The following is a 27,838-nucleotide window of genomic DNA, read 5'->3' on the forward strand; positions in this document are numbered from 1 at the left end:
CACCGTCTATCCTGAGATCAAGCTAGACTAACTCACTTTTTTACCTGTGAACTATGTTCATCACTCCTCAAAGTCATCAATCCCAGACAGAGTCCAGGAGATGGTTAGAAAGAGTTGAGAGAGTTGTCCTGGCAAACTCTTGTTTAAGCCCCGAACCTTACGTGTTAGAAATAGTAATGGCATGCGTTCAGATGTGTGTCGTCCGTAGTTGTCCAACTACACCCTTCCCGTTGTTTAACCTGTCCCACCCTTTCTTGTCCCCCTTCCTCCCTGAATTGCTCTTCATTCTCTACCCCTAAAATGCTCAAGTGGTTTCCAAGGGAGACACAGGGGCCCTCAGTGTCCTCTTAATAACCACCACGCACCTTAGAGACACAAACACACGGCCCCCGAAACCCTCCACATCTGCATCCCCCGATTCCTCTGTCCGAGTTGCAAGACACCGAGCAAACCCCTTGTGCCACCCAACACTTCACGCATGTCTTTTGTGATGTGTGTTCACCGGAGGGCTGATGGCGGTAGAAGGAGAACAGTCTTATAACATATGATGCTATCTCTGACTGTTTTCTAAACTAGGTGTCAATTCACAACAGGCTTCAGACGTACCAGCTCAACGCGGCACCGTCGAGCCCTGAGAGCGCCGCCCTTCTCAACCACCAGAGGGAGCTCTTCCAGCAGCCTCCATTGCAGCACGCCAGCCCCACACCCTCGCACTCCTACCAGCCCGTGGCACTGACCGAGATACGACCAGACACGCTCATCCAGTGCCAGCAAATCGTCAAGGTCATCGTCTTGGACAAAGGCGGTCACGGCCGCATGGAGGCGTTCCTCAGCCAGAGCCCCACTCATCACCAGCTCATCCAGTCAGTGCTCTCCACACCAGTGCGTTCGCCCGACAGCGGAGGCAACCAGGGGGGGAACGACGGCTCGCAACCTCCATTGCCTCCGCCGCCACCGCCGTATAACCACCCTCACCAGTATATACCCCCAGATCCCCGCCTCGCACTGCAGAGGACCCCAAGTGGCTCTCGTAGCCTAATGTAGAGTAAAACGCAACAAAACTGCAGGCGCACTTTTACAGTATTTATCTACATATGTATATACATGAAAGAAATTTAATGAAAAAAGCTATCTATATACATCTATTTAAAGTAACAGACATGAAGATATGAAGACTTTATTGACTTTGCAGATACGTGAAAACAACTAATAAGAAAATACGATTTACTTAATCGCGGTGTATTTTGAAACGTTATGTAGTTTTAACAAATTTCTCAACGGTTTTTCGTCTTTCTGGACACTCGCTGAGATTATATTGCTGAGTACTTGTCCTTGACAGGATTTCTCTGGTGCATTTTGTTATAGACAAAATGATTTCACGAAGAAGAAGAAAAAAAAGTGATACCCGAATTCCACTGACACTTGCTTTTGTGTGGGAGCTGGTTTTAAGTGTAAAATCACCCTTTTGGCTTTTATTATCCTATGATGTCTATTTAGTGTGTATGTGTGTGTATGCTTTTGACTGGAAAATGACGTACGTGCCAAAACGAGGACTTTTTGCACTCTTAGGGCTAGAGTAAACATCTGTGCTTATATCGATCATTTAGAATCCCTACAGGTATACAAACATTTGAAAAAATACACATATATATATACATTTAAGCAGTACCATTTCCCACAAACTGTTTCTTCCCCCACTTATGTGGCTGATGTTGTATCCCTGTGAAATGTGATTTACTTCCTTATCACCACGTCTTTGAAAATGTCTTTTATGTCACTTATTTTAACTGATATATGTGTGTAAATTAAGAATGTAGAAAGGAATAAGGCTCTTTCACATGACTCGTAGCATTGGTCCCAAGTGTGTTGGAACACAAAGGGTTAGTTCACCCAAAAATGAAAATGTTGTCAGTAATTACTCACCCTCAAGTTGTTCCAACCCCGTAAGACTTTTGTTCATCTTCGGAGATATTTTTGATTAAGTTTGAGAGCTCTCACTCCTCCATAGGCTTCTCTGTTGAAACTTGCCAGCCCAGAAAGTTAGTAAAGACAATGTTTAAAATAGTCCAAGCGACTACAGTGGCTCAACCATAAGTTTATCAAGCGACGAAAATACTTTTTGTGCGCAAAAAAACAACAACAAAAATAACGACTTAATTCAACTATTCATTTTCTGCTGTGTGGGCCATGTAGTTCTGGGTTGTTTCGTCAGAACGTAGGCTCACTATTGGCCAATGCTGATCATGTGTGTGATGCTGGCCAATAGTGAGCCTACGTTCTGACGTACCACCCAGAAGCGCCGTGTGTTACACTATTTGAACTCATTTTCTGCTGATCTTTTGAAATATAACATAATTAGCAGAAAATTAGCATGACATATCATCACATGAGCAGTGCTGATACAAAAAAAAAAAATGAAAACAAGATGAGATCCAGTGATGCACGGGTTGATCCAAAATGAGCGGGTGCCTGCGGTCACCCGCGGTTACTCGCAGTTACGAGTCATCCAAAAATATTTGTAATGGTATTCGGGTCACGGTCGGTCGGGTCGTTTGAAATATATAGGCCTACACTTTATAGACCATTTTGCAAGATGTAAACAAAACTGGTCCAGAAGCACTTCCTGTTAAATTTTTTTAATTCTACATAAAAGCTGGGATAAAATACAACCAACAGAACATTTAAAACTGAATCAAAAAGTTAAACAAACATCTTTAAGATTTGTTCTTTACATGTGAAATAAAGAAAACAGTTACAAACTGAAACAGGAAGTAACTTTAGTAACTTGTGGACCAGCACTGACGCAAGACGCGAACTGTTTTGAACGATTCGGTTCGATTTAGTGTACTGGTGCGACCGGTTCACTAAAAAGAACCGGTTCAAAAGAACGATTCGTTCACGAACCGGCCATGTCTATGATCACTACAGTCTGCAGGAGAAAAGGTGAATACACAAATAGAAAGAGAAAAGGTGTGGGACACATTTGCCGAAATAACGAAAGATGATGACCGAAGTGCTGGCTTTGTTATGTGTACGTCTTCTTGCGATGCTGTGTTGTTACACGTCTATGGCCCAATGACACTACGATGAGCATTTACTACTTTTTAAAAAATGCGGTCAGGAAGCAAGTCGGGTACAATATTTTCTTACTTTTTTTTGCGGTCCGAGTTGCGGGCGGGTTAGTTGAAAACGTCTGTCGGTTGCGGGTTGTTTATACATTGACCCGCGCATCACTGATGAGATCAGTAAAAACACGTTTTCAATATTCAAGGGGAATTCGCTAATGAATTGCGCCCACCTGTAGCACCATTAATTAGCATGTTCTTGTTTTAGCATGTGATTTGCAAATCTTGCCACAAACATTGCTAAAAAATCATATTAAATACATACTTTTGTCACAGTCCCAGCGGACTACCACAATTTGGCGTGCTTTACAAGTATAAATGGCCATTTATGACACTCTTCTCCATTGTTTGATCATCATTTGATGCATTATAGCTGCCCTGACCGCAACATAGAGTCGGCCCAGATCTGGGCCACATCTGGATTTCATGCTTACCTTAGGTTGAAATATTAGCGTTGGACTTTTTCCTGTTTTGACTCTTTCCCTACTTGCGTTTTTTTCCCCGTTTGTCTCATAAAAAGCTAGCATGATTAGCATGTAGCTAACATCATGCTAGCATTATTAACATGTTGCTAACATCATGCTAGCACAATTTACATGTTGTTAGCATCATGCTAGCATGTTTTTAGCAAGAAGCTAGCATGATTAGCATGTAGCGGGGAATGTAAATGGCGGGGAAAGAGTTCAGCTCAAATACGTCACCTCTTCCGTTGGCTTTCACTATGTTCATACCTAGCAACTTCATAAAATTGCCTTTGTGAAGGTTAAAGCGTGCAGAGGGCTGTGTTAAAGCCCTGACTCGAGTCATGTGAAAAGGCTTTTAGTCTGTGGCAATGTATTCCGGCTCAACAATAGAAAAAAGAGCCAATCACAGCCAGCGAACCCTGTTTGCAACGGCTATAGTTCTCACGCTCAGGAATTTCAGAGAGTACCTGAAAGAAGACTGAGATCTTTTAATGCTTGTACTTGAACTTTATGTAGCAACTTGGAACGTATAAGGCCATTGTGAAAAGGCCATTCGATCCCAGCAACCATCTTTGGACACGTTGTATGTTTGTCTGACATTCTGTGAAAAGATGACAGAATGCTGCGTTACTGTCGTCACATGACTCAGACAATGTGACATGGTTTCATTGTGATATTCCTTCATCAATACTCACAACTACATAAAACGCCCAAGAGACACATCGTCAGCACTATCTCTGCTGTTTCACTTCTAAAACTCTTGCTTGAAGATTTCCGAGAGCCAAGTAACACTTGGAACATCAACTGAGATGCACATTGTTGGCACAAAACACTTTAACCTAAATGTTTGTCTGGCTTTATCTAGTTGTTTTCCTCCAACTGAATGGAAAACATTTTAATAGTTTAATTTCGTTTTGCTTGTAGCTCATATATCCGCATTTAAATCAGCAAAGAATTAGCTCTGATAAATGTTAACTACCCACAATCCAACCATTTCCGATAAAAGCTGTCATTGAAACATTAAAGTCAACATGAAACAGAATTCGCCGCCTATTTTGCTTAAATTTTTCGCCTATGTGATAAATTATATTTTGTGACAATTTTGAATGGACCATGAAAAGTGGGAGTTACCATAATAGAGCCAGACATAAATTTATGTTAAGAAACGTAATGAAAATCATGCTTTTTTTTTACGTTATTTTATATTATTGTTGTAATTTTTACGTTAATGTACTGTACCAATTGCTTAAATAGCTATTTGCAGCTAAGGCACAGAAACCAGGAATGTGCATTAATTTGATTTCATGTTGACTTTAAGCTGTAGGATTTGTAATCGTAACACCATTGATATGCCATAGTTATCAGTGTGTCCTATTTCCTCTGTTTTCTTATGATTGGGTGTTTGTTTCATAATTATATTGCTGCTGTTTGGAGCTCCGAATCTCATCTTTGTTTCCTCTTCTCATTGTGTCTTTATTTCCACCCACAATGGCGGTTTGTACACCAGGTGTTTCATATATAGAAACTCAATTGTACAACCTGGACATCAGCGAATTGTCTATTCCTCTGAATGAGCGATGCATCCCTTTGTTTCTCACACATTTTCATTTCAATCTAGAATTTCTCTCATTTTTTAATATTCTTCATATCATAGCCTGTTGTGTCAGAGTAAAAAAAAAATACAAATAAAAAAGTTAATTGTGACTTCATGTCACATAATTATGATTTCATCTCACAACTGCAATATTCATGACTTTATTATGCATTCATCAACCCGGACTCATTGGGAAAAAAAATGTGTATGGTGACATCTGCAAAATGATGAAACGTCACTGTACAATGTTCAGTGGAATGCACTAAAAGCGCCTTCAATTTTCTCTGAAACTGATGGTTATGAATTTGGCAAGATATGCATGCATTTCTGCAGTTTGGAAATGAAAAGTCCACTGAGTGGGAATAAAACCTTAATACGCTATAGCGTTGCCACTTACATTAAATCATACCGTAAACCTAACCGGCAATGTTAAAGGAGTAGTTCACTTTAAAAAAAAAAAACTTTTCACCCCCATGTCATCCAAGATATCCATGTCGTTCTTTCTTCAGTCGAAAAGAAATTATGTTTTTTGATGAAAACATTCCAGCATTTTTCTCCATATAATGGACTTCAATGGGAACCAAACGGTTCAAGGTCTAAAAAACAGTTTCAGTGCAAACTGCAAACTGTTCAAAGGGCTTTAAACGACACCAGACGATGAATAAGGGTCTTATCAAGCGAACAAAATCGCTCATTAAAAAAATTAATGTTTTTTCGTGTCATTTGGTTCATTCAACGAACGAAATCAACGAGTAGATTTGGGAAAAGTTCATTTTGATGAACGAGTTCGAACAGGAGAGTCACAAATGCGCATCACAGAACAGAGCAAGGCGACCATTTGAGCTTATAAAACTTAAACTTTGTTATTTTTAAAAAAATGAGTGATCGCTTTGCTTGATAAGACCCTTATTCATCGTCTGAAATTGTTTAAAGCCCTTTGAACAGTTTGCACTGAAACTGTCTTTTGGACCTTGGAACCGATTGGTTCCCATTGAAGCCCATTATATGGAGAAAAATCCTGGAATGTTTTCATTAAAAACCTTAATTTCTTTTCGACTGAAGAAAGAATGACATAAATATCTTGGATGATATGGGGGTGAGTAAATTATCAGCAAAAGGTTTTTTTTTTTAAAAGTGAACTACTCCTTTAACATAAGCAAACGTGAGATAAAAATGCGTTTCCTAAAATAATCCATTGCCATTTTATTTTGCTTCTACAATACATTTACCTCTTTTGTCGAGTGTCATGACTTGTGTTTCATGCATCGCAAGTGTGCAACACTGTACCTGCAGAGCAAACAAGCAAGTTTTTGTTGAAAAAGGAGTAAAATTTGTGTTTTATTGCCTCTAGTGGTCATTTCAACATGCGAGCATACATTTCCAATGAGCCAATGTTGGATTCATAGTATTGAGAAAAAGCAGTGTGAACATTCTTCAAAATATTTCCTTTGTTCAAAATAACAGTTTGGAACAACATGAGGGTGTGTAAATAGTGACAGAATACTTCACAGATCCAGCCTTAGAGTAACAGACAGCTGTCATGGAGATTGATCAAAGAATTCAACAACAGCTTAGTCTGGAAAATAAGTGTGTTGGAGAAAAAATGGTAATACTGAGTGACAGGAGTTCACTTTTTGTCTTTCTCTCTTCGTAGCCTTGCATTTCGCCCCTGAGGGAGTTGGCGTGGAGGTGATGGAAACAGGGAGCCAGATGAATTGTGCATGACCCTGGTTTTGAGGAGTTTATTATGCTTGAGTGAATGTGCCCTGGCTAGCAAATACGATGTGATCTAACCCAACACATGAGTGTTGAATTAAAGCCTTCACACAACCAAAGGCTATGATGCTAATGCTAACCTTGGTTTAGCCTCCAGAAGGGCTATTGCACTGGTGTGCTATGCAGCCTTCAAATCATATCGGAATGATGTTTTTTTATGAGACGACTGCACTCGAGAGACACCATAGTGTCGTAATCATCATTAGCTCGTATGTTAACCACTCGTTCTTTCGGGCAGCACAAAAACATAGATGAGGCTATATGCTAATATGCATCCTTTTGTTTTGTAGCAGTAGAGCTAAAAGCTAACTGTTTTTGTTCGGAAGTGAAGACAAGAAATAAAATAAATGCTTAAAGCGCACATTTTATTCCAAACAAGATCACTTGAACACACATCATGTTTTACCGATGATTTCACAACTCATTAAATCATCCCAGGAGAACTTGAAGACAGCATAGCATCAACATTTATTAGCACTACTTTTGACAGCAAGGTAGGCTAACTATTGTGAGTTAGCAAGTTATTTAAAAGTGTGTTTGAAAGGCCCATTATACAATTGTGTGTTTTACTCTGTCTATATGATAGATTTACAATCTATTAAACATGTTTTCTGTCAATTCCAGGCTTACATGTGTGGTCTGGTTATTTCTTTACGGTCCATTTCCTCACTCCCACCCGGGTCACGGCACCAAATTTATCCGGTCCAATTCGACCCAGTCGGAGCGGGATTTGAACCGGTGTCGGTTTGTCGGTTTGTTACACAAATAACGTACATTATGTCATGTAAACATAGCTGAAATGATTTACAGTTAAATGGATTGTACAGATAGGATTCTCACAGCTTTGTTTTCATTATTTTAAATTGAATGTCGTCTACTCTAAAATATTGTCTATTGCAGTGTACGTCACACATATACTGTAACTGTAACGGGGGAAAAAAGTTATATGAAGTGATTTTTAGCATGACTTACTTCCCAGATAGAAAACTGACATTGATCTGACATTGTTTTGCTCATCGAATAAACGTTGAACCAACATCAGACGCGTCATTCTTTCAAAACTAACGGAAATCAACTTGAAATCAACGTTGTTTCAACGTTATGAAAGCCAACTAATTTTCGATTTTCATTTAGCTTTGAAGAATGCCACGTCTGACGTTGGTTCAACGTTAATTCGATGAGCAAAACAATGCCAGATCAACGTTGTTTCGATGTCATGAGAGACGTCGTTTCCACGTTGATTCATTGTCAGTTTGCTGTCTGGGTTCGTACTACACTTTAACATGAATGTTGTATTTATGCTGAAACAAATGAAAAAAACAAATGCATGGTTTACACAATGTTTTAGTTTTTCGTTTGATTAAAACAATATTGCCAACTAACAAATGATGCCCAGAAAAAAAAAGAAAAAAAAACAGAAACCCATAAAGTTTTCGAGGTTCACAGAAAATGCATGGAATGATGTAAAACCTGTTTAAGGAGCAGTTTTAATAATAAATCAGACGTTTCCCAATGTGTTGCAAACAAAACTAACTTACACTTTACAACAACAATTAAAACTTTTTGAGTTTTTCAAGATACTAGATTTTCAGTCTGTTTTATATGATATCTCATATAGGTTTAATTGAGCCCGATCTCATGAAAGTTCGTATCTATAGCACAAATGTCATTTCCCGTGCCATTTATACGGCAAAACTAGTTTTTGCGTGTATATGGTACGCGTTTTTCGCGTGCATATGATACGCACTTTTTGCCATATAATAAGTACGAACTCCCCACCCCCCTTCCCCCTAAGGGGGTTTTTAGTGCATAGCATATGCACACAAAAAACATTTTTGGCGTATAAATGCCACGAGAAATGACAATCGTGGTATAAATACGCACTTTCATGAGACTGTGTTGGTTTAATTAGACCTTAAACTTATACTTTTGTGAAGTTATATTTCTTGCAGTCAACACAGTCTTATGAAAGTGCGTATCTATACCACGATTGTCATTTCTCGTAGCATTTATACGCTAAAAATGGTTTTTGCGTGCATATGCTACGCACTGTGGGGAGTTCGAACTTATTATACGCCAAAAAGAGCGTATCATATGCACGCGAAAAATGCGTACCGTATACACGCAAAAGCTAGTTTTGCCGGATAAATGGCACGAGAAATGACATTCGTGTTACAGATACGAACTTTCATGAGATCGGGCTCCTTGCAGTATGACATACAAACCTCCATCTGAATCTATTTTACTAGTTTGCTAATGCTTTTTCTAATTTTTATGCATGCAGCCTTTATCACCTCATATTAATTGAGGGACAAATTGTACTGCAAAAGAAACAGCAACGTAGTGTCGGCCCACATTCGGGCCATATCTGGCACATGTGGATTCAATGCGTACCAGATGTGGGCCGGAACTGGGAAGACACTATGTTGTTGTCTGGAATATACACTGTCCCTTATACATTCAATTTTGAACCTAAAATCTTAATGTTGATAAAAAACAAACAAGAAAAAAACAGTTAGTGTAGGTGTTGTGTAAACTACCTTTAGTTCAATACATTGTGACAAGAATAACCGTACAGATATTACCATATCTGCTGAAACCAAGAGGAACAGAGCACTAGACACATGCATCCACTCGCCAACTTGAGGTACAGTAAATACTGTGAGAAATTGTATATTACACAGGAATGCAACGGGTTGGCCTTCCAATGGCCTATCAATGTCCTGGATTATTTCTAGCTTTATACTGATAGTCACTGAAATGTATTTCTCCTCTCAAGACAGACTGCAGCTCCCTCATATTACGTGAGGGATGTAGAGAAAGAAATTCAAGAAAACAGATGAACATGTGCGTAATCCACTTCAATCTGCTGTAGATTCTCCAACAGAAAAAAAAGAACGAAATGGAGGAATAGTTATTTTGCCATTGGTTTAATGGCCATTGTACAGGAAAGAGGAAATGATGTCAGACTGAAGCTTCATCCATACTTCCTGTCCGTGAGGATTGTTGCGCGAGATCATTGGCATCCGAAATTGTGACCTCTCTGGGTTTGGTCATCTTGTGCCAGCGCTGAGACGGAAAAGCAATAGCCAATGACAATTATTACAACAGAATAAAAAAGGAGAGAGATAAATTGTTGGAAGGAAGGATATTGAGAAGGAAGTACATTTGGAATTTCCAAATGAAGGAAGTATGCAAGTTTGGAAAAAAATGAATCAAGAGTGAAAAGTTTGTTTGCTAGTTTGTTCAGGAGGAAGAATGAATGAAGGGGGGAAAGAGGTTTACTGTAGTTGAAAGGAAGTTCTTGTGGGAGTATATTTGGAAGTTCGGAAGTTTGAAAGGAAGGACTTTCGAAGGTTTGATGGCAAGTTTATTCTGAAGGTGTATTTTTAATTATTCAGAGGTTTGTTTGCTTGGAACAAAGGAAGGAAGAGTTGGTAACGCTTTACAATACGGGTGCACTAATATGCATTAATTCATACTTAACTAATGCACAGATAATTATGAGTTAATGTATAACTCATGAAGAACTAAACCATTAATTAATGATTACTGCATCAGCAACTATTAAAGAGTATTTGATTAATAGATTAAGTAATACATGAATTGCTATTAATTCAATGTGTCATTATGTATTAATTCCTTAATAACATATTTTAGGAACTAATAGTGTAAATTAATGTGTTAATTACCACAACTAGTCAAAGCTATGCACTTCAACTTCTGGTTATATGCTTTATTTAATCTTTAGCTAATGATTTGCAAAGGTATCATTATGTTATGACTTTACTTGTGGGGGCACATCATTATTAACTATTCATTTTGTAATTGTAGTAATTTGCACATGAATTTGCACTAATAATGAAGTAATTAATTATGTATTATTGCATATTAGTGTACCTGTCATATTATCTGGAAGTTGAAATACAATACTTTTGACTTTGACACTATTAGTTAAAAAAAAATTAGTTATTATAGAATGAATCCACAATTGCATATTTAATTAATAACAATTCATGTGTGAACTAATACATTAACCTTGACTCTTAATTAGTTCCTAATGTGGTAATCATTAATGAATAGCTTAAATAATCATTAGTTACACATTAATTCAGTGTTATCTGTGCATTATTTAAGTGTGAATTAATGCTTATTAGTGCACCCGTATTGTAAAGTGTTACCGAAGAGTTTAGTGAAGTAAGGAAAGGAGTTTATATGAAAGAAAGTACATTTGGAAGTTCAGAACTTGTTACCCTGTTTGAAAGGAAGGAAGTTTGTGAGATCAAGGATGTTTTGAATTCAGAAGGAAGTTGGGAAGAAAGGAGGTTTATAGGGAAGGAAGTACATTTGGAAGCAAAGTCGCAACTGTGACAAAATGTGAAAATTGTTAGACCAGAAAACTGTCAGAAAAATTGTAAAAACATTGTCACTGGTGCAGTACCCTTAAAAGGACATCTTTGTTCCTTATCAACCCCTAAAAGTACTGAATATAGCCTTAAGGCACTACAATTAACTTGAATGGCTAAATAACGTACAAAAATGCCCCTATATGGGTACTGCCCAAGTGACAGGCTGTTGTACCCCAAAAGGTACAAGTTTTATAATATTTATCTGAGAATGCACTAAACCCATCAGAGGTCTTGCCTGTCGGATGCTGCCTTTGGTAGTGATGAACATGTAGATGATATATCCGGGTATAAGAATCATGGAAGAAAGCGACATTAGCCAGCCGATGCCCTGACCCCAGGCCGGGTACACGTACTTCCCTAATGTCAAAGGAGTCATTTCTATGGCACTGAATGTGAAAACACCCTACAATCAGGAAAAACATAAGACAAATCAATCCTCAGTTCATTAAGGACATGAGCGTTTAACTGGATAACCAATTACTTAATTCACCATACAGTTGAATGAAAGGATAAAAGTGATTTAATTCATAGAGTGCTCTACTTGGCATGTTTGTTTCGATTAAATACCGGTTCGATTTTCGATTCGGTTTGGTCCGAACCAAAAGAACCAAGTGAACCGAACTAAAAGTGTGAACCCATCTTTCAATTGCAACCCTGGGGTGCGTTTCCCGAAAGCATCGTTAGACAACTATGGTCGCAAATTCCGTCGTTACCAATAGAGTTCAATGCAAATTGCGACCAACTTGCGACTATAGTTGGCTAACGATGCTTTCGGGAAACGCACCCCTGTCTTGTTTAAAGTAGTTCGACTTTGAAAACATATCAAAGATATACTTACCAAACAAATTGTTGGAGTAAAGTACAACCAGCATTGTTTCCAAAAGCCACAAGGCCGATAACCAATCATGTCCTCAATATTTTTATAAAATTTCTCTGCGCCTAGAGAGAGAGAGAAGTAATGCATACACACACACACACGCACACACAAGGGTTCAGGGACCTACTGTACATGTAGCCTATTAACTTTCATATATGACCCTATAGACCATTTCACAAGATGTAAACAACACTGGTCCAGAAGAGGGTTCTGGACAGAGGTTACCTTGAACTGTTCCTTTTTTAAGAAAATTTCGATCACATTCACGTATACACTCACCAAAAGGATGATTAGGAACACCGTGCTAATAGTGTTTGACCCCCTTTCGCCTTCAGAACTGCCTTAATTCTACATGGCATTGATTCAACAAGGTGCTGAAAGCATTCTTTAGAAATGTTGGCCCATATTGGATAGGATAGCGTCTTGCAGTTGGAGCATTGTGGGATGCACATCCAGGGCGCGAAGCTCCCGTTCCACCACATCCCAAAGATGCTCGATTGGGTTGAGATCTGGTGACTGTGGGGGCCATTTTAGTACAGTCAACTCATTGTCATGTTCAAGAAACCAATTTAAAATGATTCGAGCTTTGTGACATGGTGCATTATCCTGCTGGAAGTAGCCATCAGAGGATGGGGATATTGTGGCCCTAAAGGGATGGACATGGTCAGAAACAATGCTCAGGTTGGCCGTGGCATTTAAATGATGCCCAATTGGCACTAAGGGGCCTAAAGTGTGCCAAGAAAACACCCCCCACACTATTACACCACCACCACCAGCCTACACAGTGGTAACAAGGCATGATGGATCCATGTTCTCATTCTGTTTATGCCAAATTCTTACTCTACCATCTGAATGTCTCAACAGAAATCAAGACTCATCAGACCAGGGAACATTTTTCCAGTCTTCAACTGTCCAATTTTGGTGGGTTCTTGCAAATTGTAGCCTCTTTTTCCTATTTGTAGTGGAGATGAGTGGTACCTGGTGGGGTCTAGTCCATCCGCCTCAAGGTTGTGCGTGTTGTGGCTTCACAAATGCTTTGCTGCATACCTCGGTTGTAACAAGTGGTTATTTCAGTCAAAGTTGCTCTTCTATCAGCTTGAATCAGTCGGCCCATTCTCCTCTGACCTCTAGCAACAACAAGACATTTTCACCCACAGGACTGTAACATACTGGATGTTTTTCCCTTTTCACACCATTCTTTGTAAACCCTAGAAATGGTTGTGCGTGAAAATCCCAGTAACTGAGCAGATTGTGAAATATTCAGACCGGCCCGTCTAGCACCAACAAGCATGTCTCTTTCCAATTCTGACATTCAGTTTGGAGTTCAGGAGATTGTCTAAATGCATTGAAGCAACTGCCATGCGATTGGTTGATTAGATAATTGCATTAATGAGAAATTTAACAGGTGTTCCTAATAATCCTTAAGGTGAGTGTATATATCTGTATAAATGTCTCATCCCTGTGTAGTCTAAGTTTATATTAGAAGATGTACCGTAAAACCAAGAAATGGCGGTTGTCTCAAAGAAAACCAAGAACAGAAGACACATTCCACTGGCCGAGTAGTAGTCAAACAATTTGAACACGTATAAGCCGCCCTAAAAAGAACAAAGAGCACACACATCACTACTGTATAAGATCATAACATTCTGTCTTGACGCTGAAGAGAAGTCATCTTTACCTGGGTGATGTTGGAGAAGCCGATGATGAAGGATATAATGCAGACTATGAGGATGAAGACTTTCTTTCTCTTCCTCAGGACTGTGGGATATTCGTCCATCAGAGCGGTTATGAAGCCTTCCACTGTACAAAACTGTCACAGACAAGTGTGCATGTACTCATTAAAGGGGTGATATAATGCCCTTTTCACAAGATCTAAAATAAATCTCTGATTTACCCCACAGATATAATATAGCATGTTAAAGTCACTTATTGAGGGTTAGCAAAAACCCACCGTTTTGTGTCTGGCCCTTTAAATGCAAATGAGTTTCTATTTTTTTCTTTAACAATGGCTAAAATGGCTATGTGAAGAGACTACATGGTCTCGTGTGATCAGTTCTGTCACTGGCAAACTAAAATGTAGTACCATTAGAGGAGTATTGTGGGTTCAATAAACCTTAAGCTCTAGCGATATTAAAGCGACAGTGTCTGTGGAATAATGTCGCCTACTAAAAATAATACATTATTTTGATTTGTCAAATAGATTTTAAGATTTTTATATTAAAATCTCAAAAATGCTTATCCTTTGTATGTAGTACCTGACTGTCCAATCCCAGCATCATGAGCATTGAAAAGAAGAGAATAGACCAGAGTGAAGACATAGGAAGTTGTGTGACTGCTTGCGGATAGGCCAGAAATGCCAAACCAGGACCTGAACGTCATAAATGTAAATATGAGTCTAATTTCACCATTTCAAACTTAAAAAATAAATATGTTCATACCAAATCAAACCAAAAGTCATGATTATTACACCCCCCCCCCCCCCAATTTGTAACTTTAGAAGAGACATAATGACCTGAAGCAGCCAGTTCTTCAATGGGTCTCTTTGTGATGTGCGACATAAAGCCCACAATGGAAAATATGACGATCCCAGCGAACATACTGGTGCAGGAGTTTATACAGCACACAATGATAGAATCTCTATAGATGGAACAAGAATCAGGTCAACTGAATCAAAAGTGAAACAATGACTATATTTTCAGAGAAAAAGGCAATTCTGGACATCAGATTGCATGACAAGAACACACCACATGTACATAATGTCTGAACATGTGGACAGTGACTAGTATTTCTCACTTGTAGACATTATTGTTGTAGGAGTTGTAACTTCCCAGAGCAATGAGAGAACCTAAACCCAGACCGTACGAGAAGAAGATTTGAGTGGCAGCATCCAACCACACCTGAGAAAGATATTGATAGTATCAGAACTGTCAGTACATATTACCATTGTTGTTAGTTATATGCATTTGATATATGATTTAGCCAACCTGAGGATTTCTGTAAACTACTTAAGCTATTCTTGACATGTTGCAAGAAAAGAGAGAACAGAAATATTGAGGAGACCATATCTTTGAATAATAATGTCTGTAAAACACTGAAGCTTTCAATAAACATCCTCTGTGGACAAAGAGCAAAAGGTTGTCTGTGAAATTTACGGACAGCAACAGTTAAAGTCTCAGTAATAAGGCTCTAATTGGCTTTGAGTATATGGTCAGTTAAAACATTTTGGTTTTGCCCTTACCTTATCCTAAACCTTCAAATATGTCTCAAATATTAACAGTAATTATGTTATAAACTTTAAAACATTGTTGAATTAATCTAGAAATACAAAAAGACTGATTACCTTCATAACACATACACACACAGTGGTTACAGTATACATGAAAAATAGTAAGGTGTGCATATTGATAGTCAAAATAAACACATTCTCAAACACTGTATCATCTTAGTATGAAGTGCAGGCTATATTACACTGTAAAAAAAATAGACATAACATTTTTTCTTTTTTTCAAATCAACTTAAATAATTTATGTAGTTCAGATAACGTAATATTTTGAGTTTCTGACGGTTAAATCAATCTCCTTCATTGTATTAACTCAATTTTTCCATTTCAGTGAACTTAATTTTTCTAGCCAACCAGGTTACTTCATTTTTTAAAGTTAAACCAACAATTTTGTTTTAGTGTAGTCTATCTAACAGTTAATAATAAAATATTCATTTTATCAGATGTGGTTATTGCCTCAGGATCTGTGTATTGAAAATTGAATATGTAAATGAAAAAGTAAAAATATGTACTTGTAGATATTAATCAAATAAAAGGCCATTTAAGTGTAAAGAGTGTTTCATGGATATGTTTCTTTGCTACTGTAAAAAAAAAAAATATTTTCAAGATTTGTTATCACAACATATTTTCTTTTGTCAAATCAACTTAAATAATTAATTTAGTTGAGATAACTTATTATTTTGAGTTTCTGATGATTAAATTAATCTCCTTCATTGTATTAACTCACTTCAATTCAATCAACTTAAAATTTTAGTTAAACCAACAATATTTTTTACAGTGAAGTTCACTTTTGTTATAATGTTAAGATATCACATTTGATATCATTATATTTTTAATAATCTTGTGTTGTGCTTTAAAAATTAGTTCACTTATTTTGATATGTTGATGAACATACTAAAGCACATGCAAAGTACTTTAACAGTGTTATCCAATATAAAGTTTATATATTTTAAATGTACTAAATTGCAAATGTATCATTACAAATGTAACTACAGAAATATTTTGTAGAGTTGAATAGTAATGACATTATATTTCAGTTTATCATAAATTCTTGTTGAACATATTTAACTATATTTAAAAGACAATAGACATAATTATGAAATCACAATTTATTTATATATAAATTTAAACTAGAATATATTTTCATTTAATTAAATACAATTTACATTACATTCAGTTCACATTTAGCTAAGGCTCTTTTAAATATACTATTTAAATTATATAAGTTTAAATACTCAGCTCTAATATTTCATATAATTCCCAAAATAATTTCTTTTATCATCGTACTCAAAAGTGTTTTCCACAAGGGTGTCTATCATTAATGAAAAATGTGAATATCTATTAATATGAGCTTGGTCCTGTGAAATCAGCTGTCACTGAAAAAAATGTACAAGTTTCATACTTGAATATATCAAATATCATTCAAAATATAAAATACATTTCAAGATTTTTACCTCAGATTTTAAAAGCTTTTTGAAGTCTGGGGTGATATAAAAGCGAACGCCATCTATCGCCCCAGGGAGAGTGACTCCACGGAAAAACAGAATAAAGAGCATGAAGTAGGGATACGTGGCTGAGAAATACACCACCTGAGGAGGACGAGAGATAAATGAAAAGAGAGAGAGAGAGAGTGAATCGTTTTAAAGTAGGTGTAGAGGACAACATTATCAACTTGTTAGTGTAAGGCTTTCGCTGGCTTCTCTTTGATGATTGGTAGGAACACGTTTTTGCTGTGTAGGATAATGACTGTCCTCAATTAGTTATGTCCATCAAGGTTATAGACTTCTGGAAAATGTATTTCTTCTTCCCCAGAGCAGAGATCACATTAAAATTCAATTATCCTCAGAAAGGGCAGATAAAGAGAGCCATTTTCTCTTCTCTCCAGGAAAATAAATAAATAAATAATTGAAATGCCTTACAATTTAATATCAAGACATGTCCGTCGGCTACACATCGTAGTGCTTAAACGGTGCAATTTCTGCAACACTTATATCAAGAAATGGACAAGAATGTATAATATGCTGAATAAATACATTGTGTATATCTAAAAAGTAATGAGATCCAACTGAGCTTTGTTGAGTTTCGTTCTTCTTTCTCCTAAGGAGAAAAACTGTTCGGTTTAGTTGAGTTCTCCCATGAATTTGCAGAAAGAAGTCAAACAATTACATACATGTAACACATGATTTATTCGAAAATTAACCTCTGATCAATAAAGCTTTCCCAGAAATGGAAAAACAAGAAGAAACCAAAAGCAATCGTGTGAATAAATGAAATAAAAGAAAAGGATAGGTAAGAAGTAGGAAATACAACATTCAGGGTTGTTGTATGAGGAATAGAAAGAGTATCCCACCTTCCCCGTCCACTCCACTCCTTTCCAGATTGAGAAATAAACAAGAATCCAAGACAACGCCAAAGTTCCAACCAACGGCCAGCGCAATTCCCCTGGTTCCTCCAAACCATTTGTTAACTGATGCATGTTCCTCCTATATAGTTAACAAATATCTGTTAATTAGGCATTAAACATGATTATGCTTTTGTTGGTCAATGTTTTGAACGGGAGAGAAAGAAAAAGCTAAAGAAACAAAGTGAGTACGAGGTGGTTAATTCGTACAAACTCACTCGTACGATTTGTCTAAACCCCAGTGATGAGTAGGTCATGGGTCTGGTCATTCGTACGAATTCATACTAATTGGACAACTCGAAAAATATGTACGATTTGGCAAAAATCATTCGAATTTTGGTAACACATTTGCACATTTAAACATACATTTCAGCGTTTGATGTCAATGATTCCAAACTTGATTTCAATCTTGTGTATGACAACTCATTCTCATCCTAGGGCGTCATATAGTGACACTTTTGAAATTTCGTCTAAATCCAACGCACGTGGCACCCTTTAGTGTCAATATAACACGCACAGAGCTTTGTTCGGTTATGGGTAGGTTTAGTTCTGGGGTAGGGTTAGGGTTGCACCACTAGGAGGCGCCTTCTAGCCCATATATATCTGCGTCTGATATTGACGCTAAAGGGTGTCATGTGCGTTGGACGTAGACGAAATGTCAAAAGCGTCAGACGCCTTGGGATGAGAACGGGCTGGACATAACCGATAAAACTTGTGTAAAGGCCTTCTTGTAAAAGACCAAATTTGAGATTATGAGTGCTGTGGTCAAGACTTATTCATAATGTAGAAAAGAGCAACTATTGTGCTCCACAGATGAAAGTCCAATGAGTTTATTAGGTCAAGAAAATGTTAACAAAACAAGAAAATTATTCTCGAAGGAATCAGAAAAAGTCAGATACGAACTCTTAGCATGTGCTAACCACTAAGCACAGCCTTCGCTATCTCACGACCAATTCGTACGAATTCGACGAATGATTAAAAAGTGTCTAATTCGTACGGCCTCACTCGTACGAATTTGTACGATTTGTCTAAACCCACGTGATGGGTAGGTTTAGAGTTCAGGGGTAGGACATTAGTACAAATTCATACGAATTGGCCAATTCGTAAAATATGTAGGTTTTATCAAAATCGTACTAATTTGTACGAGTGAGGTCGTATGAATTGTTACGAATTAGCCACTTTTTAATCATTCGTCAAATGCGTACGATTTGTCTAAACCCACGTGATGGGTAGATTTAGGGGCGGGGTAAGGGGTAGGACATTCGTACGAATTCATACGAATTGGCCAATTCGTAAAATATGTACGATTTAGCAAAATCGTACTAATTTGTACGAGTGAGGTCATATGAATTGTTCTGAACTAGCCACTTTTCGTCGAATTCGTACGATTTGGTCGTGAGATCGGGTTAGATCAGTGCAACAGAATTTTTACCTTACAATACAACTATATTTTAGAATTTAATAAAATCACAATTGTGTAGACTCACTCCCAGAACTCAGTAACGGCGCTGGTCAGGTTGGTGGTGTCCATCAAACTATAGTTGGAAAAGCAGCGATCAGTGTTCCAAGGGTGATCACAAGTTTGCCATGGTAACTCCTAAGGAAAGAGAGAGTATTAAAATGGGTGAAGATTTGGAATACCCCTGTGAAAGGAAAGTGTGCTTGTTGTCACATATATGTTCTATTATGCCCCTGTGTCCCCCGAGTTTGCGGTTTTCGTCAGTTCTCCTGGTTGTTAATCCGTTCCTGTCCTGTTCACACTTGTAGTGTGCTTCAGTAATTAAAAGAATATTTAACAAAGTGTACTTGCAGGTAATATAATAATAATGAAATATAATACCACTTAAAGGGATACTATCTCCCTTTTTTTTTTTTGGAAATAGGCTCATTTTACAACTCCCCCAGAGTTAAACTGTTGAGTTTTACCATTTTTGAATCCATTCAGCCGATCTCCGGTTCTGGCGCTCCCACTTTTAGCATAGCTTAGCATACATCATTGAGGTGGACGAGACCAAAAAAAAAAAAAATGACCAAAGTGTTTCGATATATAAAACTTGCGTAATGACTACACAAACTTAGTCCCGATCATGTTGGAAGTTACCAAGCTGGGGACTATTTTCTTTATTTGCATCATATCATTCCTGCTGCACTCATGGTGCGACAGTGAAGTTTCCTGATTATTACGCAGGAATGAGAGTATAGTTCCTAGCCATATCAGCCTAGAAAATCACAACTTTACATTTTCAGTCGGTCGATGTAACTACAGAAGAGTCAAGTTTTAAATAGGAAAAATATCGAAACAATTTGGTCATTTTCTTTCTTTTTTTTTTGAGAAATGCTAATGGTCTTGTCCACTTCTATGATGTATGCTAAGCTATGCTAAAAGTGCTACCGCCAGAATCGGAGATCGGCTGAATGGATTCAAAAACAGTAAAACTCAACAGTTTAACTGGGGGAGTTGTAAAATGAGCCTATTTCCAAAAAAAGTGGAGTATCCCTCTAAGTATATTTAAGGGGAGTACACTTTCATGCCTGTGTTTCTTAACATATTTAGGTACATTTTTAAAATGTGCACTTTGTAATAATGTCAAACTAGTTTACCATACACGTTTGTCAGTACATTTGACATCACACTTTAACCATATTTCAAAGATTTAAGAAAAATTAAGTGCTTCAGCTAAATGCATTTAATACAAAACCTTAATCAAACGATAATTAAATTTCCATTTAGTTGCAATTAACATGCAATTAAATGTATGGAAATATTGCATTGAGTTTGCACTTAAGTATATTCTTTTAAAGTAGCCTATTAAGATAATAATCTTTTGAAAAGTATGCTAAGTTCAACTTGAAGTTGTTTATTTTTTTTAGGTTACTAAGGTGGTTACCAGGGCGTTGCTATGCTTAGTAGTTCATGGTCATTAAGTGAACCAATCACTTTTTACAGTGTACTGTTGCTTTAAGACTTTTATATTCAAAGGGATAGTTCGCCGTAAAATTTAAATTCTGTCAAAGATTTTTTCCCCCACTCCATCTCAGTCCTCCAGACAAATGTTTTAAAAAATATTTGTTCATATATGGAATATAAAAAGGGTTAAAAATAACCGCACAATGCATCCATAAAACAAAGGCCTTTTTGTATCAGATTCCCACTGCACTGCAATACAAGCTCTTATTCCCATGGCAGAACTGCTCTTCGATTTCCACAAAACAGAGGCAGTTATTATTTCTGTGGAGCCTTTAAAACACTCTCTAGAGCAAAGACAGAGCCACAGAAAGCTTAAGGGGGTCAAGGAGGCGGAGAGAGATACAGAGAAAAGGGAGGAAGAGAGAACTTGAAAGAAGGAACAATTCTGAGAAGACTTTCAAGAAAGTGTAGCTGAATTCACTGGAGCAGATTAAGACACGGATGGTGAGAATTAACACCACAAAACCTATTTGACCAATGAATGCAATTAAAAAATCATTATAGCCTAACATTTTTTCATTAAGTAATCAGATGATTATTTACTGTAGAAATCAAAAGATAACAATCAAAACCCCTACATTTTTATGCAAAAAGTTGATGAGCCATTTTTAAAATGGCAGATATTCATAATTCAACCCCAAATTTGTATAAATAGATAAAATATTTTTTTTCTCTGAAAATAAAAGTTTTCACTGACCACTGTATTTTGTAAATATGAACAAATTTTGATTTTGTGTGTGTCAGAGAGATAGAGAGAGAGAATGCACATTGGTGACTTGGTGTTTTGATACACTCACTGCTTTGAAAGAGCTGAAGAGGTAGTAGAGAGCCCAGGCAATGATGATGATGTAATAGATGTTGAGCCAGAAGGACAGAACCACAGCAGCCAGACCCACACCTGACATGAGTGAAACATCAGGTGATGAAACACAAATAACCCTTTTTCCAAGTTTAAGCTTAAACACATGAATGAATGTTGCAAGTGACTTTCGGAGAATATAAATATCACTGCTGTTTGCAGTATGCTATTAGTATGCTATTTGAAATGTAGCAGTGGCTGTTTCTCAATATGCGTTCTCATGTGATCTTGTGTCCTTGTGTTTTCGTACCATTGATGTTCAATTCCAATACTGAAGAACGCTAGAACAGAGGATGAGTGGAAGTTCCCGGATGTGTTCTTGACATCAAAGATGCATTGAGTGCAAACTTGAGAGAATCAAACTTTTAGAAATCCCACAGGTTCTTTCGTTCCTAAAATTGACAACAGATAGGTCCTATGCAATCCCCTGGCAATCCTATCATTTACCACATGACAAAAGTTGATTGGTCTTTGCAGATTCTGCAGCCAATGAGCTTGCTTTTTCAACATTTAAATAGTCTGGTTCAGTGTTTGCTCTGTGTTTGGTCAGATATCTTCTGTGAAACATCTACCTCCGCCAGCTCCACCTGCCTGGATCTGCTTCAAGATTTATATGCCTATTCATGCTGCAGCAACATATCTTAAATGCACACGGCAGCTTGTCTGTGTATCCAGCCCGTTCTCATCCCAAGGCGGCATATACTGACGCTTTTGCCAATGCGTAGACATACAACACACATATATGGGGGAGAAGGCGCCTCCTAGTGGTCTAACCCTAACTCTACCCCAGACATAAACCTACCCATAACCGAAGTGTGTTATATTGACGCTAAAGGGTGCCATGTGAGTTAGTTGTTTACGCATTGGCAAAAGCGTCAGTATATGACGCCTTGGGATGAGAATGCGTTGGTGTATCATTGGCACTCTCAAGTCCATACTTGCTCAGCAACAGCATGCTCATCAGATCTAGTCGCCAATACCAAATACATTTACATTGTCATATCCATAACACATTCTAAAACTATTGTGAGAGTGAATTTTCCGAAAAACGCTTGAAACTGTTGTCCAACCACACCTGGTCCATTCGATTCAGAACTAAAGAGAGTGTTACAGGGAAGGTTCATAATAGGTCCTCTGTGCTGTGTTAGAGTCACGAAATAGAACTACAACATTACTGACTCAAAAACGTTTCAAACACACCCCATCTGCCATTGGTTGAAAATAATGTAGTTCCACCACATTGGTTTAATATTATTATAACAAATTATGGCTGCCAAAACAGATTGTAATTTGATGACGAAACATACAGTGAGGCAATGGTAGGCTACTCAGTAAGAACTCCCCAAGTAGCTAATGTGTATGTAAATATTTTCTCACCTTTCATCATGGGTATTAATTTCCATACTCCCAGCCCCCCTACTGATGTGTATTGTCCTAATGCTGTCTCTAGCAGAAACAGCGGGATACCAGCAAACACCAGAGTAGTGAAGTATGGGATGAGAAAAGCTCCTAAAGACAAAGTAATACAAAATTCACTTGTAAAGGTTTTTTTTTTTATTTCAGACTTGACTTCTGTGTAAAACATCTGCATTCAGATCCAAACAAACTTTGACATGGTCTCACACCACCTCTTCAATTGAATTCTGAGATTGTTCCCATTAGACATGTGAACAGCCTCTCAGAGCCACTTCAAAGAGAGCCAAGAGCCCATGTTTTAATGGAAGTCGATGGATTTTTTTACGCTAAATAAACTGCTTTTGAGAGGAAGCAGCTTATCACTTAATGAATCGACAGTCTGTCTGCTAATCTTCAACCTGTTTGCCATTAACCATTCATTTTGGATTCATCTACAGTATATTTTCCCTTTTAAACCGAGTTTCTATACAAAATTAGCATCTAGAAGAAAAGAAAAATAACTGGAGCATGATTCTTTGTGTCATTTGGTCAATCACCTTTTGGATAGCTGAAATGTATTTTTGTGTTTGGTACAGTAGTCACTGGGTTATATCCTCAACAGTGGAAACTTGTGAAATCATTTCACATGGAATGGCTGGTTGTCTTGGCGGTCAGGCTAGTTAAGAAATCTGATAAGAACCAAAGCACACCGACATCCCATGGTAGAGACCAGCACCATAAATGTAACATATGCTAGTAATCATCCCTGCAGTCACGACTGTTTCCTAAAACCATTAGTGACTTTGTCTCACATCCATTGTTCAAGCCACATTGGTTCAACAACTGGCATTAATGGCATTTTTACACTGGCAGTGGAGTAATAACTTGTCCAAGTTATTATTAATAAATGTCAACGAATATGGCATCTGAAGATTATTCCTGCAACAGAATTTTACTATGCACTGCATATTAGATTGCTTACTTTGCTCAAGAGCCATGTAACTGTGTTTATAAGCATTTTCCCTGGATGTTTGCGAATGTTTGTTGGAACTATGATTTTGGGAAACACATTCAACTAATAACGGAACTTGCAACCATAGTCGGTATGCTTTTGGGAAACTGGTCTTTTCTGTAATAAAACTGGGTTGATATTCTACAATATGAAATTACACATGCCCATCTAGCTTCTTCAAACTGTTTTTGTGTCATGGGAACATCATTTATTGGTCCTGGCAAAATATTCGGTAACGCTTCATTTTACAGTATACAGTGTACTTACCTAGAAAGTACTGGCTAATATAAGGTAAGTACATGGAATAGGGGTAGGTTCAGGGTTAGTACTAGTTATTACCCAGTAATTGTAGTTACTAAAATAAGTACATAGTATTTACATGGGTAACTGGACTGTAAAAGGAAGCGTTACCCAATATTCTTGTCAAACTAAGTCCTATTCCTACGCTATCTCACGGCCAATTCGTACAAATTCGTACGAGTGATTCAAAAGTGGCTAATTCGTACTAATTCATACGACCTCACTCGTACGAATTTGTCTAAACCCACGTGACGGTTATGTTTATGGGCGGGGTCAGGGGTAGGTCATTCGTACGAATTCATACGAATTGGCTAATTCGTAAAATATGTACGATTTAGCAAAATCGTACTAATCCGTACGAGTGAGGTCGTACGAATTGTTACGAATTGGCCACCTCGTAAAATTCGTACGAATTCCCGTGAGATCGGGTTGCCTATTCATATCCCACACCTAAACTAACCATTAACTACACTTAAAATCAGAAATGTTTGATTAAATGACAAGAATGCTATTCAAACCCAAACCCCAACCCTAAACTTGGAAAGCGTATTGATCCAACCAGGCATATCTTCTCAGCAACTTTTCAGTGATAGCTTTGTCAGTCTTCTCTTACCTCCGCCATTCTTTCCGCAAAGATATGGGAACCTCCACACGTTTCCAAGCCCAATGGCATATCCAACGCAGGACAGCAGAAAGTCAAATTTCCCCTTCCATGTTCCTCTGTCTGGTAATTTATTCTCCTTCTCCTCTTCTACAGGAACACTGTTGTGATGGAGGTCCTCAAACGGGATAGCCTGCTTCGCGTCTGAGGGTGAGTTGAGGTCCACCGTGCTCTGGCCAGTCTTCCCCATCACAGGAACACTGTCACACCACAGTCAGATAATAATCCACCTCAGTCCAGAAATGTATTATTGAGTGGGCTACTGACTGTGAATGGTTGCTCATTCAAACACACTTCGAATGGGATTTCTGAGGGAAAAAAATTTTGAAAGTGTAAAAAACATTTTAAAATATTTGAAAGTAATATCTTGCTGTAAATATTGCAAGTTTTACCGTGAAATCAATGCAGGTTAGATCTGTAGATGCAGTAAACCATTAATAAGAATGGGAAGTGGTAATGTTGTAGTACATTAGGGTTTAGAATTTGATAAACAACTTGGGTTATACCATATTAATATTAATATACTGTAATGTACTGTAAATTGTTATAGTGTAGAAAAAGTTCTATGTAAACCATAAAATAAAGGCTCATCATTTTGTACAAGGATTACACATCCCACTTGTGGTCTTCCTCGAGTCCGCACTTTCGTGACGTAACGCTTCTTTGACTGTCGGGAAGAGGTCTGCTGCGGGGCTCGCTTCAAACACTACGGTTTCAAGGACTTAACAGACACGCGTATGCGGCAGCCATTTTAAGTCCACAAGACTGAAAGTGCATATAAAAAGTGCCATTTGTGACAGGGCCATTAGGTTAATATTTACAATTTCTTATACTGGCAACTTATGCTTTGTGATCAATATGCAGAATTCCGGCGCAAAATGAACCTTTGGTCTAATAAAACATCGGTAGGCTACCTAGTCAATCGTTCTCTGAGATTTGTTTTCATGATATTCGAATGTAAAGAGTTTTATCTCTAAAAACTGTTTAGCGTATACGCTAGTATATGGGGCACAGAATAAATAAAAATAAAATCGCTAGTTTATACCACTAACAAGGCTCAAAATAGCCCCACACATGCAAAACGAAGCATTGAGAACTTTGTAAGTGTACAGACCGTATAATAAGAAGATACTTTATAAAGACAGTTCACTTCACGTATACAGACAGGAGCCATCTTAAAGAACAGTCTCGATAAGTCAATCCCCGAACGCCATTCATACAGTTCAGAAGTCCGTTGAACTTCATACAGTTTACCTCACAAAGCACAACGTTCGTACTTTCACTTGTCGAGACTGTTTTCCAAGATGGCTCCTGTCTGTATACTTTGTACATGAAGTGAACTGTCTTTATAAAGTATCATCTTATTAAATAGTCTGTACACTTACAAAGTTCTCAATACTTCGGTTTGCATGTATGGACCCTCATTATGGGGCTATTCTGAGCCTTGTTAGTGGTATAAACTAGAGATTTCTTTTTACTTAGTAAATGCCCCCATTACTAGCATTATACGCTAAACAGTTTTTAGAGATAAAACTCTTTACATTCGATTATCATGAAAACAATGTTTTATTCGACCAAAGGTTCCTTTAAAACACGTCTGTTTGTTTTACTTGTATAGCATCACCTTGTGATTTCACTTTAAATCCAATTAAAACACCTTCATTCTACAGGCGGGGAAGTTCAAGAAAATCATTAACTTTCCTGACAGACGTGTCGATTATCAGATTGACTTAATGAAGACACTAATTCTTGCCCATGTCCTACTGATGTGTTGAATTCATCAACTTTTATTTGCGATTAACTGCCTTGAAAGTCTCCAACCTGCATAACAAAACCCCCCTCAGATTCCTCGTTGCTTTCATTTAAAGAACGGTCATTATACATCTGGAAACAGTATCATTAAACCATGGTTATTCACAGGAAGCCATTCAATGTGAATCAAGTGTTTGAAAAATCTCCAACATTTACTCTGCATTCTTGAACGGCTTTTAAGTGGCTACAAGCTTCAGAGGAAATTGAATACAGATGTATTGCTCAAGGTTTGCATCAACAGACAATAGAGTTCCCAGCTCATTATCTTTTTAATACCATAAAAGAAGGAATAAACCGTACCTCTGAGACGTCTTTATTCTGCCGTCAGGTGAGCCGAGATCCCACCAGTATCCACAAGTGACTTAACAGATCTTAACTTTTGGACTATGCCAACTAGCCAGCGCCTTCATTCACAACAGAACCAAAAGAAACTGACCCAATGTCCCGGCTAGGGCAAAAAGTTTCCCTTTGTCTCTCTCGCTCTATGTATCTGGAGGGGCCTTCTATGCCCTGGTGTTCCTGTGGCTGGTATTGAGCTGCAGATAATAAACTTCGACCTGTTGTTTGATAGGATTATCGCTTTACCACACTGAGAGCCCGAGGCTACTAAATAAGAGTCGATTGCCGTGATCCAATATTTTGTGCGTGCCTGTGTGTGTGCGTTAGGGTGTGCTTTTGTGTGCGGCGATTCTTGTGCCAGTCTGGTTGCCATGGGATATCCCCTTAGAAAAGTGCTCCGTTCTAACATTGAAAGAGCTTGTAAGGATTTGAAAATGAAGCAGGCATAGTGCCTAAAATACAGACAGCATGTCGTCTCCCAAAAATGACCTCAAAGGCATGACTTTATCAGTCCCTGTGTATACCAGGCTCCTATTTATGACTGATACATTTATAATTGGCCTATA

General features: G+C 37.8%; 2 protein-coding genes across 4 annotated transcripts in view; one reads left to right on the forward strand and one right to left on the reverse strand.

Annotated features, from left to right (window-relative positions):
• The window catches only part of iqsec3a (IQ motif and Sec7 domain ArfGEF 3a), a 130,164-nt gene extending 122,580 nt beyond the window's left edge, over window positions 1-7,584 (forward strand). For 2 of the 3 annotated variants that reach the window (XM_039668611.2, XM_039668613.2), the window contains one exon: window positions 577-7,584. In XM_039668611.2, the coding sequence (XP_039524545.2) occupies window positions 577-1,044 (468 nt within the window). In that variant the 3' untranslated portion in view covers window positions 1,045-7,584. The remainder of the gene's footprint in view (window positions 1-576) is intronic. The other variant, XM_039668612.2, reaches the window with a different exon arrangement.
• An 843-nt stretch (window positions 7,585-8,427) lies between these two features.
• slc6a1l (solute carrier family 6 member 1, like) lies at window positions 8,428-27,572 on the reverse strand. Its single transcript, XM_039668660.2, has 15 exons — window positions 27,234-27,572; window positions 25,074-25,429; window positions 23,131-23,262; window positions 21,692-21,792; window positions 19,414-19,523; window positions 17,876-18,008; window positions 16,980-17,114; window positions 15,039-15,142; window positions 14,758-14,882; window positions 14,501-14,613; window positions 13,924-14,055; window positions 13,738-13,840; window positions 12,207-12,307; window positions 11,604-11,771; window positions 8,428-10,028 (listed from the first exon to the last, which is right to left on the reverse strand). Exons 2-15 carry the CDS (start codon window positions 25,309-25,311, stop codon window positions 9,924-9,926), a joined length of 1,800 nt encoding a protein of 599 aa, XP_039524594.2. The 5' UTR covers window positions 25,312-25,429; window positions 27,234-27,572; the 3' UTR covers window positions 8,428-9,923.
• Window positions 27,573-27,838: the final 266 nt, after the last annotated feature.

This window comes from Pimephales promelas, chromosome 24 (genome assembly GCF_988280905.1).
Source record: "Pimephales promelas chromosome 24, fPimPro1.hap1.1, whole genome shotgun sequence".
Lineage (NCBI taxonomy): Eukaryota > Metazoa > Chordata > Actinopteri > Cypriniformes > Leuciscidae > Pimephales > Pimephales promelas.